At 38.2% G+C, this 16,170-nt stretch overlaps 1 protein-coding gene across 3 annotated transcripts in view; it reads left to right on the forward strand.

The window, feature by feature from the left end:
- The window catches only part of SASH1 (SAM and SH3 domain containing 1), an 890,912-nt gene that overhangs the window by 94,140 nt on the left and 780,602 nt on the right, over positions 1 to 16,170 (forward strand). Inside the window, exon 2 of one of the 3 annotated variants that reach the window (XM_075126795.1) lies at positions 465 to 1,151. The exons of the other annotated variants lie outside the window; for them this stretch is intronic. Within the exon in view, the coding sequence (XP_074982896.1) occupies positions 465 to 476 (12 nt within the window). The 3' untranslated portion in view covers positions 477 to 1,151. Of the gene's footprint in view, positions 1 to 464; positions 1,152 to 16,170 lie in introns of those variants that run through there. 3 annotated transcript variants of the gene reach the window in all.

Raw genomic sequence — 16,170 nt, forward strand, 5'->3', positions numbered from 1 at the left:
AGCCTTTGTTTCTCCCCCACACCAGCTTTGAAAGTATCTTGTCTCCTCATTGGTCATTTTGATCAGGTGCCAGTGAGGTTATCCTAGCTTCTTAACCCTTTACAGGTGAAAGGGTTTTTCCTCTGGCCAGGAGGGATTTAAAGGTGTTTACCCTTCCCTTTATATTTATGACAGCCCCTTTTTCAATTCTAAGTGTACAAAGATACACATATATAGTTTTGTGACTTAAGATGTTTGGTTTTTTAGGAAAAAATCTACTATCGGGTTTTTTTAATCAAAAATTGAAACTTCTATTTTAAATTTAATGTAGTTATAAAATATGCTCCTATTGAAGTAAGTGCAAAAAAATCATTGACTTTAGTGGGAGCAGGAGCAGTCCCATAACAGGGTAGGAATGTTACAGGAGAAGGGAGGAAAATGGACTATGCAGTATGTCACACTGAACTGGTTCCCCTTTTTTCCAGAGGCTGCACTAGTTGCTCAGCAGGAGAGCCACAGAGAGACTTGCTTAGACTTTTCCAAAAATGAAGCAGCCTGTTACCCTGGTTTCATGAACCTCAAAAGTAGCCCTTTTGAAAGGAATGAAAAACCCAAGATCTTCAGGTTAAGCTGCAACAACAAGTTTTCCTTGTGATCGTTATCTGGCCTCCAATGGAAGTTATAATCCAGAAGAGAGTACCATCTCATAATTATAAATACTGCACTCCAGTGCCATAAAGATACCCTCATTGTGAATTTAGCATATGTAACAAGTCAGATGTTTTTATGTCATGATTTTTGAGAAATGATTCAGCATATTAAACATTAGCGTAACTTTCAAATTGAAAAACCATCAGTTTTTCAAAGTCGTGTCTCAAGCAGCTTGTCTGACATAACCTTAAGTTTTTTAAAATTGTCCTTTGAGAGACTACACATAAATTGTTATGCTGACAAGAACTTTTCTTTCACAAAGCTACAGGTGCAGTTAAAATTGAGTTTATAGTGGAAAATCTTACAAATTGAACTACAGTGACTCCATTATCACAAATAGATTGGAAGATGGGATCATATTTAGATGGGGAAAATATTGTGAGAAATACAGAGAGGAGAGGGATGTGGGAAAGAGAAGGTTTTGCTTGTTACAGCTTTAAAACAAACTTTATATTAATTATATGTACATGCTATCATATATGGATTTTTTTACAGTTCTGTAACATCTTTTATCTGAGAATATAAAAGCTTCATGAAAGTTATGTTTTTTGTTTTGTGTTTTGCTTTATTTGTTTGTATTTACTGAAGTTTTCAAAGACTTACATGGCATGGAATATGGACAGATTTATTTTTACTGAACTGTAACGAGAGCCCTGTTAACTGGTTTTATTGTTTGTTTGTTTATTTTCCTGACTTGGGCTCTATACATTTTCTTAGGTTTCAGAGGAACAGCCGTGTTAGTCTGTATTCGCAAAAAGAAAAGGAGTACTTGTGGCACCTTAGAGACTAACCAATTTATTTGAGCATGAGCTTTCGTGAGCTACAGCTCACTTCATCAGAAGTGATGAAGTGAGCTGTAGCTCACGAAAGCTCATGCTCAAATAAATTGGTTAGTCTCTAAGGTGCCACAAGTACTCCTTTTCTTTTTACATTTTCTTACTAATTTTCACAAGGAGTTCTGCTATGCAAATATGTAAGTCCACAATTGACTGGAATGGCTCTGAAGAGTTCATTGTGGTTTCTTGTGTGAGTAATACTTTTTTGGAAAACAGAATTAGGTAATTGGTACACACATTTAAAACTGATTTGATTCAAGCTGAGAAACTGGAACAGTTTCCTTACCCCCTCAGGGTGAGAAGAGTGTTCTAAGCCTTGGGGACTCTCTCTTTACTTTTCATTTTAGGTTGTGTGTCATGACTAGTGTCCTTCCTAGTGTTCTTCCAGTTGAGGTGATTAGACCTAGCTCTCCACAGAGATAACACACTTGTTCCCCGCTTCCCTAGGGAGCACCACTTTCAGTTCCTTCTGTGAGTGAACATAGGGCTGAAAATGAATTTTCAACTGGCATCGCCTTACAGACATGAAGGTCGCTATCTTAAAACAAAAAAACTTCAAATCCAGACTCCAGCGAGAAACTGCTGAATTGGAATTCATTTGCAAATTGGATACTATTAATTTAGGCTTAAATAGAGACTGGGAGTGGCTAAGTCATTATGCAAGGTAGCCTGTTTCCTCTTGTTTTTTCCTACCCCCCCCCCCAGATGTTCTGGTTTAACTTGGATTTAAACTTGGAGAGTGGTCAGTTTAGATGAGCTATTAGCAGCAGGAGAGTGAGTTTGTGTGTGTATGGGGGTAGGGGGGATGTGAGAAAACCTTGATCTATGCAGGAAATAGCCCGACTTGATTATGTAAAGAGTTGTCACTTTGGATGGGCTAGCACCAGCAGGAGAGTGAATTTGTGTGGGGGGGTGGAGGGTGAGAAAACCTGGATTTGTGCTGGAAATGGCCCACCTGTTGATCATTTTAGATAAGCTATTACCAGCAGGACAGTGGGGTGGGAGGAGGTATTGTTTCATATTCTCTGTGTGTATATAAAGTCTGCTGCAGTTTCCACGGTAAACATCTGATGAAGTGAGCTGTAGCTCACGAAAGCTCATGCTCAAATAAATTGGTTAGTCTCTAAGGTGCCACAAGTACTCCTTTTCTTTTTGCGAATACAGACTAACACGGCTGTTCCTCTGAAACCTGTAATTTTTTAAACATACATCTGAAATTAAACACAAGCTATGCAATATATTTCTCTCATTGTGCTTGGAAATTCACTGATTTTAATAATGTTAGAATTTATATTTCTTTAGCACCTTTCATCAAGGGTGTTAAAGTGCTCTATAAACATTAATTAAAGCCTCTTGTAGCCCTGTGAGTTAGGGAAAGTGTTTTACCCATTTTTACAGATACTGAAACATCGGGAAAGTTAAAAACAAATTGCCAAGAGTCAGTATTAATATTAAATCCTCATTGCTTTTGTCCAGATGAGACCTTTAAAGACTAGGTTCTTATTTATCCTGAGGCCCCTTTATACCACACTGGCATTATAAAGGGGCCTTAAAATGCGTGTAAATATAACTCACACACACTTTAAGGCTCCTCTACACTACCAGAGTAGGGTGAAGGGAGTCTTGGTGTAAATGAGAATCAAGTCCTTAGTATTAAAATCTCAGTTACACTGGTATAAATTCAAAATAGTTCCATTAAAGCAAATACAGTTACTCTGGATTTACACTGGGGTACTAGAGTAGAATTAGATCCTTAGTGTTGTTTGAATATAATGTTTCATACTTAATACAAAGATTCTGACAGGAAAAATGTCTCAATATAAACAAAACTTTATGACAGTGAGTCACATAACTATTTCACTGCACTTTTAAAATAAATGTATGAAGTAATGCCATATGTAGTAAATGTCATGTTGTTTAACCATATTTTAATACAATGAGGTTCAGCCTGAGTCCAGGAGATAGTAATCCCATTAAAGTCCTGTGTGATTACAAAACTATTTTCAGGAAGGGAAAAAAGGACTTGATAACATTTGGCAATGTTGAAGCATTGGACCTTGTTCCAGAAACTTTGATTTCTTTGGATCCAATTACACAGGAAGGGAACCAGTCTTGGCACATCTTCTGACAGGTTACGAAAGATCTCTTGGTCACTTTGATTGGAAGAATTTTTTGACTGAGACATCTTGTTTGAATTAAACAGTTCCACAGAATTTGTGAATTATGACTGGAGCATTCACAGAAGTGATTTCATCTTATGTTTCATCATTTCAACAATGAGCTTAAATTCACTGTTTTCTCCACTCACACTGATGTCACTGTGCTTAAGTAAACATATGAAACATCCAGGGGATGGGAGGGTGAAGGCAGACATTTGGTCTGTGAATATTAGTGGGAAAACTAGAAGATGCTGACCATTGTGGTTAAAAGTGATTGAAGAAATAAACAGTAAGGAAGTTTAAGTGTGATATTTCTCTATCTGCGATATTTATAAGGACTCTTTTACTACAGTATCTGAGCATCCCACAATCTTTAATGTATCTATCTTCTCTACATCTCTCTGAGTGAGGGAAGTACTGTACTATTATTCCCCTTTTATTGATGGGGAACTGAAGTTCAGAGAGTCTCAGGGCCAGATTTTAAAAAAAGTATGTAGGTGCCTAAAGATACATATAGGTATGTATACGTACTTGTGGGATTTTAAAAAGTGCCTAGGCACCTAGCTCTTGTTTATCTAATCTGCTTAGCAGCTTCTGTAAACCCTTCTAGACATCTAGCTACACCTTTAGGCACCAAATATTTTTGAAAATCAGGTCTCAAGTGACTTGCACAAGGCCATATAGGAAGTTTGTAGTGGAGCAGAAAATTGAACCAAGGCCTCCCCAGTCCTGGGTAGTACCCTAACCACCAGATTATCTTTCTTCTCTACAGCTAGTGCCCTGTTTATAACAAGAGCTCTTCATCAATTTCTTTGATGAAGCCAGTGAAATGGCTTTGTTTGTCAGTCTCGTATCTAATTGGGGGTAGTCACTGCTAAATTGCAGTGCTTTAAAAAAGTTCATTACAGTTGTCTGGCTCTACACAAAGCCTGAGAATTGATGATTGTTTTACCACTGAGCAGCTGGATGCCTGAGGTCAGGATTTTGGTCATTGAGCTACATAGGATTGCAACTTTTACTGCATTTGGATAAGATAGGTTTTTCATTTAACACATAGTCACCTAAATAGAAAATGCAATTAAGTTTTTATAGTAGTCTACCAAATGTAGAAGTTAGGCCAACTGTTTTGTATAAAGTTTATAAAATCTTCCATTTAAGAAATGTGGAGAGTTAATTAAAACCATAGTAATATTTATGTTTCAAATATATTTCTCACTGTACTAAAAAACACATTTTCTCCATTTATAGTCTTCAAACCAACAGACAGCATATTAAATCGGTTACATCCTTTTGACAAATTCTGCCGTAATCAGGATCAGTGGCTATGTAAACGCTACTAATATAGAAATATAGGAATTGCTATGCTGGCTCAGACTGAGGTCCATCTAGTCCAATAGTCTTCCTTTGCCTGTGGCCAGTACCAGATGCTTTTGAGGAAGATGTAGGATCCCCACAATAGGCAGATGTGGGATAATCTGCCCTCCACATCAGGTTGTATTCTGATCTCTAATAGTTAGAGATTGGTTTCCCAGTCCTGAAGCAGAAGGTTTAATTTCCTTCAAAAATGTAATCTATAATAGTGTTAAACATGGATATTCTTGATATCCAATCCCTTTTTGAGTTTTCAGTTCTTGGTCTCAACAACTTTGTGGCAGTGAGTTCCACAGCTTAATTACATGCTGCATGGAAAAAATAATTCCTTCTATTGCTTTTGCATTCCCACCATTTAATTTCATTGAATGTCCCCTTGTCCTTATGTTATTGGTCAGGGAGAACAGGAATTCTCAATATACCTTTTCCATTCCACTCATTACTTTATTTTTACCATGGCTCTTTTTACTCATTTCGAAGGCAAACAACCCCAATCTATTGAATCTCTTCTCACGTGAGAGTTTTACCATGCGCTTGATCATTCTCATTGTGGAACTTCAGAGGGTGTTCAAAGAAGAGCACTTTATATGATTTTACCTCTTCATAGTGCACTAATTGTAATACTGCCCTTTTGAAGTAGGGTGCAGTGGATTTGTAGTTGCTCCATAATAATTTATGAATATTGTATTTTGACTTGATTATTGGGATGTTTACTGTCTGAATACATGGGCTAAATTTAACAGGGAGCTGTTGAGAGCAACAAGGAGGAAGAAAAAATATGGCTCAGGGTAAGGCATTTCTGCACAAATACTGGAGAGCTGTTAAGGGACAATGCGAGGACAGGAAAAGGCCCACAAAAACAGGAGATCAAAAGAACACTGGCAGGTTAAAAGAGGAACACACACTCAGGAGGAGCAGAGGAATTGCTTGGGGGAACCAGATTGAGACATACGACATCCCACTGTGGGTGTCTGTAGAAGTTAGACACCATCAGGGTTAGAGATAGGTTACTATTGGGAGACAATAAGCCTTCAGGAAGGATAGATATGTGAGTAGACTGTTTTTTGTTTTTAAATCCTTTTTTAAAAAAAATGCTTTTGTTCCTACTGTTAAAATAAAAAGTATTTTGGTTTTAAGAAAGCTGTCTGGTCACTGTATACTGATCACAAACTCCTGAAAAGAAGAATCACTGGTGCTCAAACCAACTTGGACCTGCTGGTTAAGGCTGGTTGGTACACAGGGCTTGGTCTAGAAATGGGAGAATTGTGAAATTCTGCCCTGGGATAGGCAAAGGTACAAGGTCTGACACCTTAGGAAGTGCATTCAGAGAAACCAGGATGGAGACAGAGGTGCAGCTAGCCCTGCCACCATGACAGTAGGTAGTTTCTGTCACGTAATGGTACAATCTTAAAATGCTTAGTTTTCAGCTGGAAATTTCAAACTGAAGGTAGCGGAGGTGTTGCCTAAGCCTGAGTAAGGATGTCAGGATTGGGCCTTATGTAAATAAAGCAAAGAGAAAAGCCATTACTGAAGGATTCTAAAACTATCAACCCTCAGATACTTGATATCAGCAAGAGGTGCACCACTTGGGGGTTACCTGTGTCATATTAGAACCAATTTATTTTATGAAAGTGATGAAAGTATACAGCAAAGAGTTGGTTGCCTTTAATTAGGTTAGAATGGAATCCTGTATTATAGTAAGCTAATGATTCTACTCTAAGAATATATGTGTATGAAATTCTATATTTCATATCTTCCCCAAATATCAGTTAGCTAATCCTTAATAATTAACTAAAGATTTTAATACAAGAAGAGAATTATTGAATGGTCAAGAAATCATATTTCCCATAGAGTACTAGGTTAAGAATGTCTTCCCTCCGCTGATGAGAGCAGATGTTCTGACAAACCGCACAGACTTCTTAAATACACTAGTCTTGGAATCTTCCATATCAGCCCCTTGAAGGACTGTGTAGTTTGTTTTTGAGATTTGTTAACCTCTACATTCACTCAGTATTTGCCATTTCCCCCCCCCCATAATTCAGTTCTAATTATTTGAGGAAAACTATTTATTATACGTGTTATGTTGTTATAATATAACCACTTGACTTCATTTTCTCGCAGGGCTGTAACTTATACTGCAGTAAGTATTCTGTGTAATAAAGAGTTTTGTAAAAGATTTAGTCTGATGAGGTGAGTGTCATTTTTCAAATGCCTTGCCTAGATTAGTTTTTCCAGTGAGTCCAGTAGCAGGTATCACTTACAACTTATTTTCAAGCCCCTAAATAATAATAATAATAATAATAATTAATAATTAATAAATAATAAATAATAAATAATATCTGTACTGTAGAAAATGATACATGTATTATATTATGCTGAAAATTCTGCACTGTAAAGTATGAACATAATTTTCTCACTTATGAGATACTTTCCATGCAATGCCCAAATTTCTTATGTGTCTGATGTTGTGGTTGGCCCTATTTTCATTTATATTTATTACGGTGCTTTGTCTCAAGAAAATATTTTGATTGGATGGTAAACATGCCATGGGGGAAGATAATCAACATGAACCACACAATTCAGCTGAAATTATTGTTCTACCTACTTCATCTCACTGCAGTAAAAGAAGGGGAAAATGTCCCGCACATTGAGACCCAGGACAAAAGCAGTATGTCCGCTCCAGGGACATTGTTTTTGTAAGATAATCACCCCTTAAGGGTTTACTAGCATTTGGCTGCATTATATTCTTTTTAAACACCCAGGGGATATGTTTCTACTACAGTAACCTCTCTTACCACCACAGCTTCTGCTATACTGCTATAAAATTAGATGAGACTGAAATTAATATCATTACCAGGAGCTTGTGACAGCTGTGACCAGGTGCCTGGAATGGATCACACTAAGAATGCTACACTCAGGGCAGACCACAAGAAGCAGAGCAGACACCCCCCAAAAAACTGGTGGTTTATTCTATAATTAGATTCACCAAGGCAATAACAAAGAAGCTTCTGTAGTACCACACTGGTTAACAAGAAGCCAAACGCCGTCCCCCTTTAGCCATTCCAGTCATTGGCTCCCATCCAGACAAACACATCTAATATAGTGAGAGGTTACTGAAAACCCAATTCGCCCTATCTGTGGTTCTACCAATCCCAAGGGATCAGACACTTACCCCCAGATTAATATATATTTCAGATCATTCCCAAATATCACGCTGTCAGCCAATCCATAATAACATAAGAATATAAGAACGGCTATACTGGATCAGACCAATGGTCCATCAAGCCCAGTATCCTGTCCTCTGACAGTGGCCAATGGCAGGTGCCCAAAAGGGAATGAACAGACAGGTTATCATCAAGTGATTCATGCCCTGTCTCCCAATCCCAGTTTCTGGCAAACAGAGGCTAGGGACACCATTCCTGCCCATCCTGGCTAATAGCCATTGATGGACCTATCTTCCATGAATCTATCTTGCTCCCTTTTGAACCCCGTTATAGTATTGGCCTTCACAACAGCCTCTGGCAAGGAGTTCCAGAGGTTGATGGTGTGTTGCATGAAAAAATATTTTTGTGTGTTTGTTTTAAACCTTCTACCTATTTAATTTCATTTGGTGGCCCCTTGTTCTTGTATTATGAGAAGGAGTAAATAACACTTCCTTGTTTACTTTCTCTATACCACTCATGATTCTCTATACCACCTCTATCATATCCCCCCTTAGTTGCTTCTTTTCCAAGCTGAAAAGTCCCAGTCTTATTAATCTCTCCTCATACGGAAGCCGTTCTATACCCCAGTCATTTTTGTTGCACTTTTCTGAACATTTTCCAATTCCAATATATCTTTTTGAGATGGAGCGACCACATCTGTACGCAGTTTTCAAGGTGTGGGGGTATGATGGATTTATATAGAGGCAATATGATATTTTCTGTTTTATTATCTATCCCTTTCTTGATGATTCCCAACATATTGTTCACTTTTTTGACTGCCGCTGCACATTGAGTGGATGATTTCAGAGAACTATCCACAATGACTCCAAGATCTCTCTCTTGAGTAGTTACAGACCCCACCATTGTATATGTATAGTTAGAATTATGTTTTCCAATGTGCATTACTTTGCATTTATCAACATTAAATTTCATCTGCCATTTTGTTACCCAGTCACCCAGTTTTGTGAGATCCTTTTGTAGCTCTTTGCAGTCTATGTGGGACTTAACTATCTTGAGTAGTTTTGTATCATCTGCAAATTTTACCACCTCACAGTTTATCCCTTTTTCCAGATCATTTATGAATATGTTAAATAGGACTGGGCCCAGTACAGATCCCTGGGGGACACCACTATTTACCTCTCTCCATTCTGAAAACTGACCATTTATTCCTACCCTTTGTTTCCTATCTTTTAACCAGAATCTTCCCTCTTATCCCATGACTACTTATTTTGCTTTAGAGCCTTTGATGAGGGACATTGTCAACAGCTTTCTGAAAATGTAAATACACTATATCCACTGGATCTCCTTTGTCCGGATGCTTCTTGACCCCCTCAAAAAATTCTAGTAGATTGGTGAGGCATGATTTCCCTTTACAAAAACCATGTTGACTATTTTCCAACAAATTATGTTCATCTATGTGTCTGACAATTTTGTTCTTTACGATAGTTTCAACCAATTTGCCCAGTACTGAAGTGAGGCTTACTGGCCTGTAGTTGCCAGGGTTACCTCTGGAGCCTTTTTAAAAATTGGCGTCACATTAGCGATCCTCCAGTCATTTGGTACAGAAGCTGATTTAAATGCTAGGTTACAGATGACAGTTAGTAGTCCTGCAATTTCACATTTGAGTTCCTTCAGAACTCTTGGGTGAATACCATCAGGTCCTGGAGACTTATTACTGTTTAATATATCAATTTGTTCCAAAACCTCCTCTAATGACACCTCAATTTGGGACAGTTCCTCAGATCTGTCACCCAAAAAGAATGACTCAGGTTTGGGAACAGTGAAGACAGATGCAAAGAATTATTTTAGTTTCTCTGCAATGGCCTTATCGTCTTTGAGTGATCCTTTAGCATCTCGATCATCCAGTGGCCCCACTGGTTGTTTAGCTGGCTTTCTGCTTCTGACGTATTTAAAAAAAAATTTTGCTATTACTTTTGGAGTCTTTGGGTAGCTGTTCTTCAGATTTTTTTTGGTCTTTCTAATTATATTTTTACACTTAACGAACTGAAGATTTTATTAACACAAAGAAGAGAGTTATTGAGTAGTTAAAGAATCATATACATACAAGTGATTTTCAGTGTTCATAGACCAGGTTAATAGCAGTGATGGAATAGACTGATGGCTTGCAAAAGTCTCACTGATAACTTCCAAAAGATTGGAAGGTCCTCAGTCCATAGCTCCTTTTAGTTGTAAATCTACAGTCCAGAGAATTGAAGCAGGAATGAGGCAAAATGGAGATGTCTCAGATGTCTTTTATATCCTCTGCAAAGTGCATGGAAACTTATTCTCCCAAACAAAGCCCACAGCCCCTGTGTATGGAAAGTTACTGACAAAGATATAGTCCGAGGTCACATGTCCACATCACATGCCCTTACATGCTTTGCTGAATCACAGCCACTGGCTCCTTGCTGTCTGAGGCATCTGTAAGAAGACTCATTGAAGAGATGATTTCCCTTAATGGACAATCACCACCTGAATGGTCCCTCCACAATTGAATGATTTATCAATACTGGGCTGGCTAGACAGGGATGTAAAACTACCTTGTGGGTGTCCCCCAAGAACAAACACATTTGAGATACAAATACATAGCCATTATTCATAATTTTAGATACCGATATGATACATGGATTTAACCAGGATAATCATACTTGATAGATTGTAACTTTTTCATTAACTCCTTACATGATACACTTCGTGCAACATTTGTTGCAGTTGTAGAACAGTGGTAGCAACAATGATATAAATGGTCATCTTCCTTCGCGTACAACAACAGGACAGATAAACTTCTTTTCAGGCTCTTGAAGAAAGCACTAGAAATGCTTGTGCAATAACATATTCATTTAGCAGTCTTTGCTTACTATGGTACATCTAATGGAGTTACAAAGTCTGTAGGATAGTTTGAGATCAAATGTTTCAGAGCCATCAGGCTCAAGATTAAGGATGCTCTAGAATGTGAAGTTTTTCACATGGCTGTAGTTTGCTTTTGCTCAGTTAGTCTACGAGTGTGTGTGTAATTACTCCATCAGTCACTGGATAAATAAGATATTGTGAATTCCATAATTCTACATAAAGGATGGTCTTGTGGTTAAAGAACTGGATGGAGACTCAAGAGATGTGGGTTTGGTTCCCAGCTCTGCCACAGGCTTCTTAAAGGACTTGTGCATCTCATGTCATCTCTCTGATCTTCAAAGTCCTATCTGTAAAATGGGAATATTAATACTTCCTTACCTCTATAGTAGGCTGTGGAGAAAAGCATTCATGTCTGGGGGAGATTCAAGTACAACAGTGAAGGTGGACATATAATTATCTAGGTAACTAGACAACATAATTCTCTTCATGGCATGCTGTAATGGAAAATGCCCTCAAAGCCACAACAATCCATTATTTCAGGACATTTGGCAGCCATCTTATCTCTTGTCTTTGTACTTCATTTGTGCAGGGTTCACTGAAAAGTTATCTTCAGACTGCTTGCTTCTCTCTGTCTCTCTCTCTCTCTCTCATTTGGGGGAGAACTGACTGTTTTTTAAATGAGTATGCTCCAGTATCCAGGAGAAGGTATTCTAACCTAGCATTCTCTAGCCAAGAGATACAAGCTGGAGGCCCCCATCCTTTCAAGGTGGGAAGCTGCAGCTTTTTAAACTTCTCTATCCCTCTGTGCACCTAGTTCTCCCTCCTACTCATAACTGTGGCTGCCTCCTAACATCTCCCATTGTACCTCTCAGTACCGTTATCTATCCAGTCCCTTCCCTTTTTGCCTTTAAAGGTGTTCCCTGTTCTTTTCCCTCTTGCTCCTAATCACTTCTGTTCTCTTACATACTGAAGCAAGACCTCCTGACTTTTACCATACCCAAGTACTTGGACCTGGTGCCAATTAGAAAGTAGGCAGCTGCCTGAAATATCCAGAAAAATATTCAAAACTAGACGTTTTATATTACATTGAACTAATACCACAATTAGTGCTTTTGTACATGTTGCAATTTTGAAAATCCTTTATTATGAATGAATGTTGTCCTCTGTATCTCATGTTTTGTACAAATTCCATTCTGACTCCAAAGTCACTCATAAATCCAACCAACCAAACAGCTTGAACAACTTTGCCTCCCTCAAATCCTAACCTTGCAAATGGATCCATGCAGGCTCATTGGAGTCTAAATGTATGCAAAAATAGCACTTTAACAAAAATTAACTCTATCTTACTAAAGTGAGTCTAAAGATCAATTTATCAAATTCATATTTAATGGTAGTGAAGTTAGTATGTAATGCAACCATCTTGTATTTTTTCAAAAGTGTAAATGTCTCTACAAATACAGTAGTAACTGCAGGTACTGCTATTTTCCAGTTTAAGGTAACTTTGAATGCGGTCCGGTGGCACCATAAAAACTAACAGATTTATTTGGGCATAAGCTTTCGTGGGTAAAAAAACACTTCTTCAGATGCATGGAGTGAAAATTGCAGATGTAGGCATTGTATACTGACATGTGAAGAGAAGAGAGTTACCTCACCCAGTTACCAGTGTTGACAGGACCAATTCAATCCTTGTTGTTTTTGTGGATACAGACTGACACAGCTACCTCCTGATTTTACTATTTCAGAACTTACTCTAAAACATAATGACAAGTTATAATCTAATTCAGAAGACTTAACAATAAATACTGTCACAGTAATGTATCTGAAGATTTGAAATGTGGGAATCCAGGGAAATCTTAATTGCGTCTATACTAAAGCTATGTCTGCACTATAGATTTTACAGCGGCACAGCTGTACCGCTGCAGCTGCATTGCTATAAGGTCTCCCATGTAGCCACTGTATGCCAATGGGAGAGAAGTGTCCCGTTGGCATATTTAAACCACCCGCAACGAGCAGCAGTAGTGTTGTTGGTGGGAGAGCATCTCCCACTGACATAGCGTTGTCCATACCAGCAGTTTTGTCAGTGAAACTTATGTTGATTGAGGTGTGGTTTTTTTCACACTCCTGACCAGCAAAAGTTTTACCGACAAAAATGCTAGTGTAGACATAGCCTAAGTTGTGGATGTGGGGCATTTTCTGTTTGTGTTTAGATGCTGAATGGTTAGTGTGCTAACTAGATCCAGTACCCAAAATATAACACATACATGTCTTTCAATCAGTCATCTTCCACTATGCAGGGTGGAGCCAAGGGAGGGGAGGGCGGTGGAAATGGATTCAGATAAAAAGATACTATGACTTGTTTGTGTACATAAATGCAGGCCTACCTCTCCCTGCATTTATATTATCTTTGACTCAATGAGCATTAGTTAATGTGCATATGCTTAATAAATGTACCTACATACTTAACACATTTCTAAAACCAGTATTTGCTGAATACTGTATCTTATTGCAGTAATGTAATGAAAATGATTACTATAATGCATACAGACATGGATGCAATGCTAAGTGGAAGTCTATGCCATACATTTCCTATTTTCAGTGAGGTTTTTAAAATCTCAAGCTTTCAGAACATAAGAACGGCCATCCTGGGTCAGACCAATGGTCCATCTAGCCCAGTTTCCTGGCTTCCAACAGTGGCCAGTGCCAAATGCTTCAGTGATCCTTGTCATCCAGTCCCAGCTTCTGACTGTCAGAGTCTTAGGGACACCCAGAGCAGGGGGTTATGTCCCTGACCATCGTGGCTAATAGCCATTGATGGACCGATCCTCCATGAACTTATCTCATTCTTTTTTGAACCCAGTTATATTTTTGGCCTTCACCACATCCCTTGGCAATCTATTCTACAAGTTGTAGGTTGTGTGAAGAAGTCCTTTTTTTTTTTTTTTTTTTGGTTTTGTTTTAAACCTGCAGGCTGTTAATTTCATTGGATGACCCCTTGTTCTTGTGTTATGTGAAGGGGTAAATAACACCTCCTTATATTCACTTTCTCTACACCAGTCACGATTTCATAGACCTCTCTCATATCACCTGGTTGTCTCTTTTTTAAATTGAAGAGTCCCAATCTTTTTAATCTCTCCTCATATGGAAGCTGTTCCATATCCCTAATCATTTTTGTTCCCCTTCTCTGTACTTTTTCCAGTTCTGATATCTTTATTGAGATGTGATGACCAGAACTGTGTGCAGTATTCAAGGTATAGGCATACCATGGATTGACATAGTGGCATTACGATATTTTCTATTTTATTTTCTATCCCTTTCCTAATGGTTCCTAACATTGTTAGCTTTTTTGACTGCTGCTGCATTAAGATTGCATTAACCTAGATTTTACATTAAAATCTTTTGTATGCAGAAAGCTAGATTATGTTAATACATGAAATGTCTCTGTTATTATATTGTTCTATTTGCAGTGTTCTTCTTGATATTTTTTTTTTTGCATTGTGGTTTTAATTTAAGATTTGTTTATAGTTGGTTAGTAAGGAGATTGTTTAATTAAATTTTTTTGCAAATACAAAAATGTTTTTCCATTGGTTTAGTAAGGACTTTTATTTCTGGTTTTATTGTTCTTTTACAATAAAAACTGTTTACAAAGCATCAGTTGTGAGTCATCATTACATTTAACTCAGTAATTTCTTTTAAATAAAGCTGAAATAATTCATAGGTTTTCACAAAAGTACACAGGGAACGTTCCACTTCCACCACCCATTCACAGTGCCCAGCTGTTCACAATGTATCTATCCCAGCTCTCCCCTCCATGGGCTGACATGTTCAGGCATCAGACTCAAAATATGAACAACAGGCATCCCTGACAGCATTATCCCAGGAATTAGCATTTTCTATGGGATGCCTGGGTGGCTGCTTGCACTGCCAAGCAAGTCTCTGCACCTCTGCCTCCCACCCCACTAAGACTTTCTTCCTAGCTCTCACAAATATTGTGCAGAACACACGCAGTTATAATTATCAGGTTTCTTCCTGCTGCTTCCAACGCATTTCATGAACAGCACCATCTGCCTTTCAAACGGCCCAGTGCACACCTGACCACCATTCTGCAGCTACTGAGGTGAGTGTTAAAATGTTCCTTCCTTCTGTCAAAGTGACCTTGTGTGTGACTCCAATAGTTGATCTCCACACCCTGAATTGGTTGTCTACAGACAAGTAATGTTCTGCAGTGGCTATAACTGTCTGATCACCTGATGCATATACACTCTATTGGTATGAGTTGCATACTGTGAGTTACCTGGTGTGCATCAAAAAGCTTTGGATTACACACACCTTAAATCTCCCTAGCTGCAGTTTAAGGTCATTATTTCTTGTCCTACCTTCGGTGGACATGAAGAACAATTGATCCATCCTCTTTATAACAGCACTTGTGGTATATGTAGACTGAACATGCCCAGTTTTTTTATCCTTTCCTCATAGGTCAGATTTTCTAAATCATTTATAATTTTTGTTGCACTCCTCTGGACTCTCTCCAATATGCCCACATAATTTGTGGAGCCCAGAACTCAACATGGTACTACTCACCAATATCAAGTAGAGTGGGACCATTTCTCCCACGTCTGACTTACAACACTCCTGTTAATATACCCTAGAATATTAGCCTTTTTTTCACAACTGCGTCACATTGTTGTCTTGTATTCAATTTGTGATCCATCATCACCTCCAGATCCTTTTTTCAGTAGTACTACTGCCTAGCCAGCTATTCCTCATTTTATGTTTGTGCATCTGATTTTTCCTTAAGTATAGTATTTTGCCCTTGTCTTTATTGAATTTCATCTTGTTGATTTCAGACCAGTTCTCCAATTTGTCTAAATTTTAAATTCTAATCTGTCCTCCAAAGTGCTTGCAACCCCTCCCAGCTCGAGGTCATCTGCAATTTTATAATCATACTCCATTATCGAAGTCATTAATGAAAATGTTGAATACTACCAGACCCAGAGCAGACCTCTGTTGAACCCCGTTATTTGTGTCCTCCCAGTTTGACAGTGAACCATTGATAACTGCTCT

The sequence above is a fragment of the Caretta caretta genome, chromosome 3 (assembly GCF_965140235.1).
Source record: "Caretta caretta isolate rCarCar2 chromosome 3, rCarCar1.hap1, whole genome shotgun sequence".
NCBI lineage: Eukaryota > Metazoa > Chordata > Testudines > Cheloniidae > Caretta > Caretta caretta.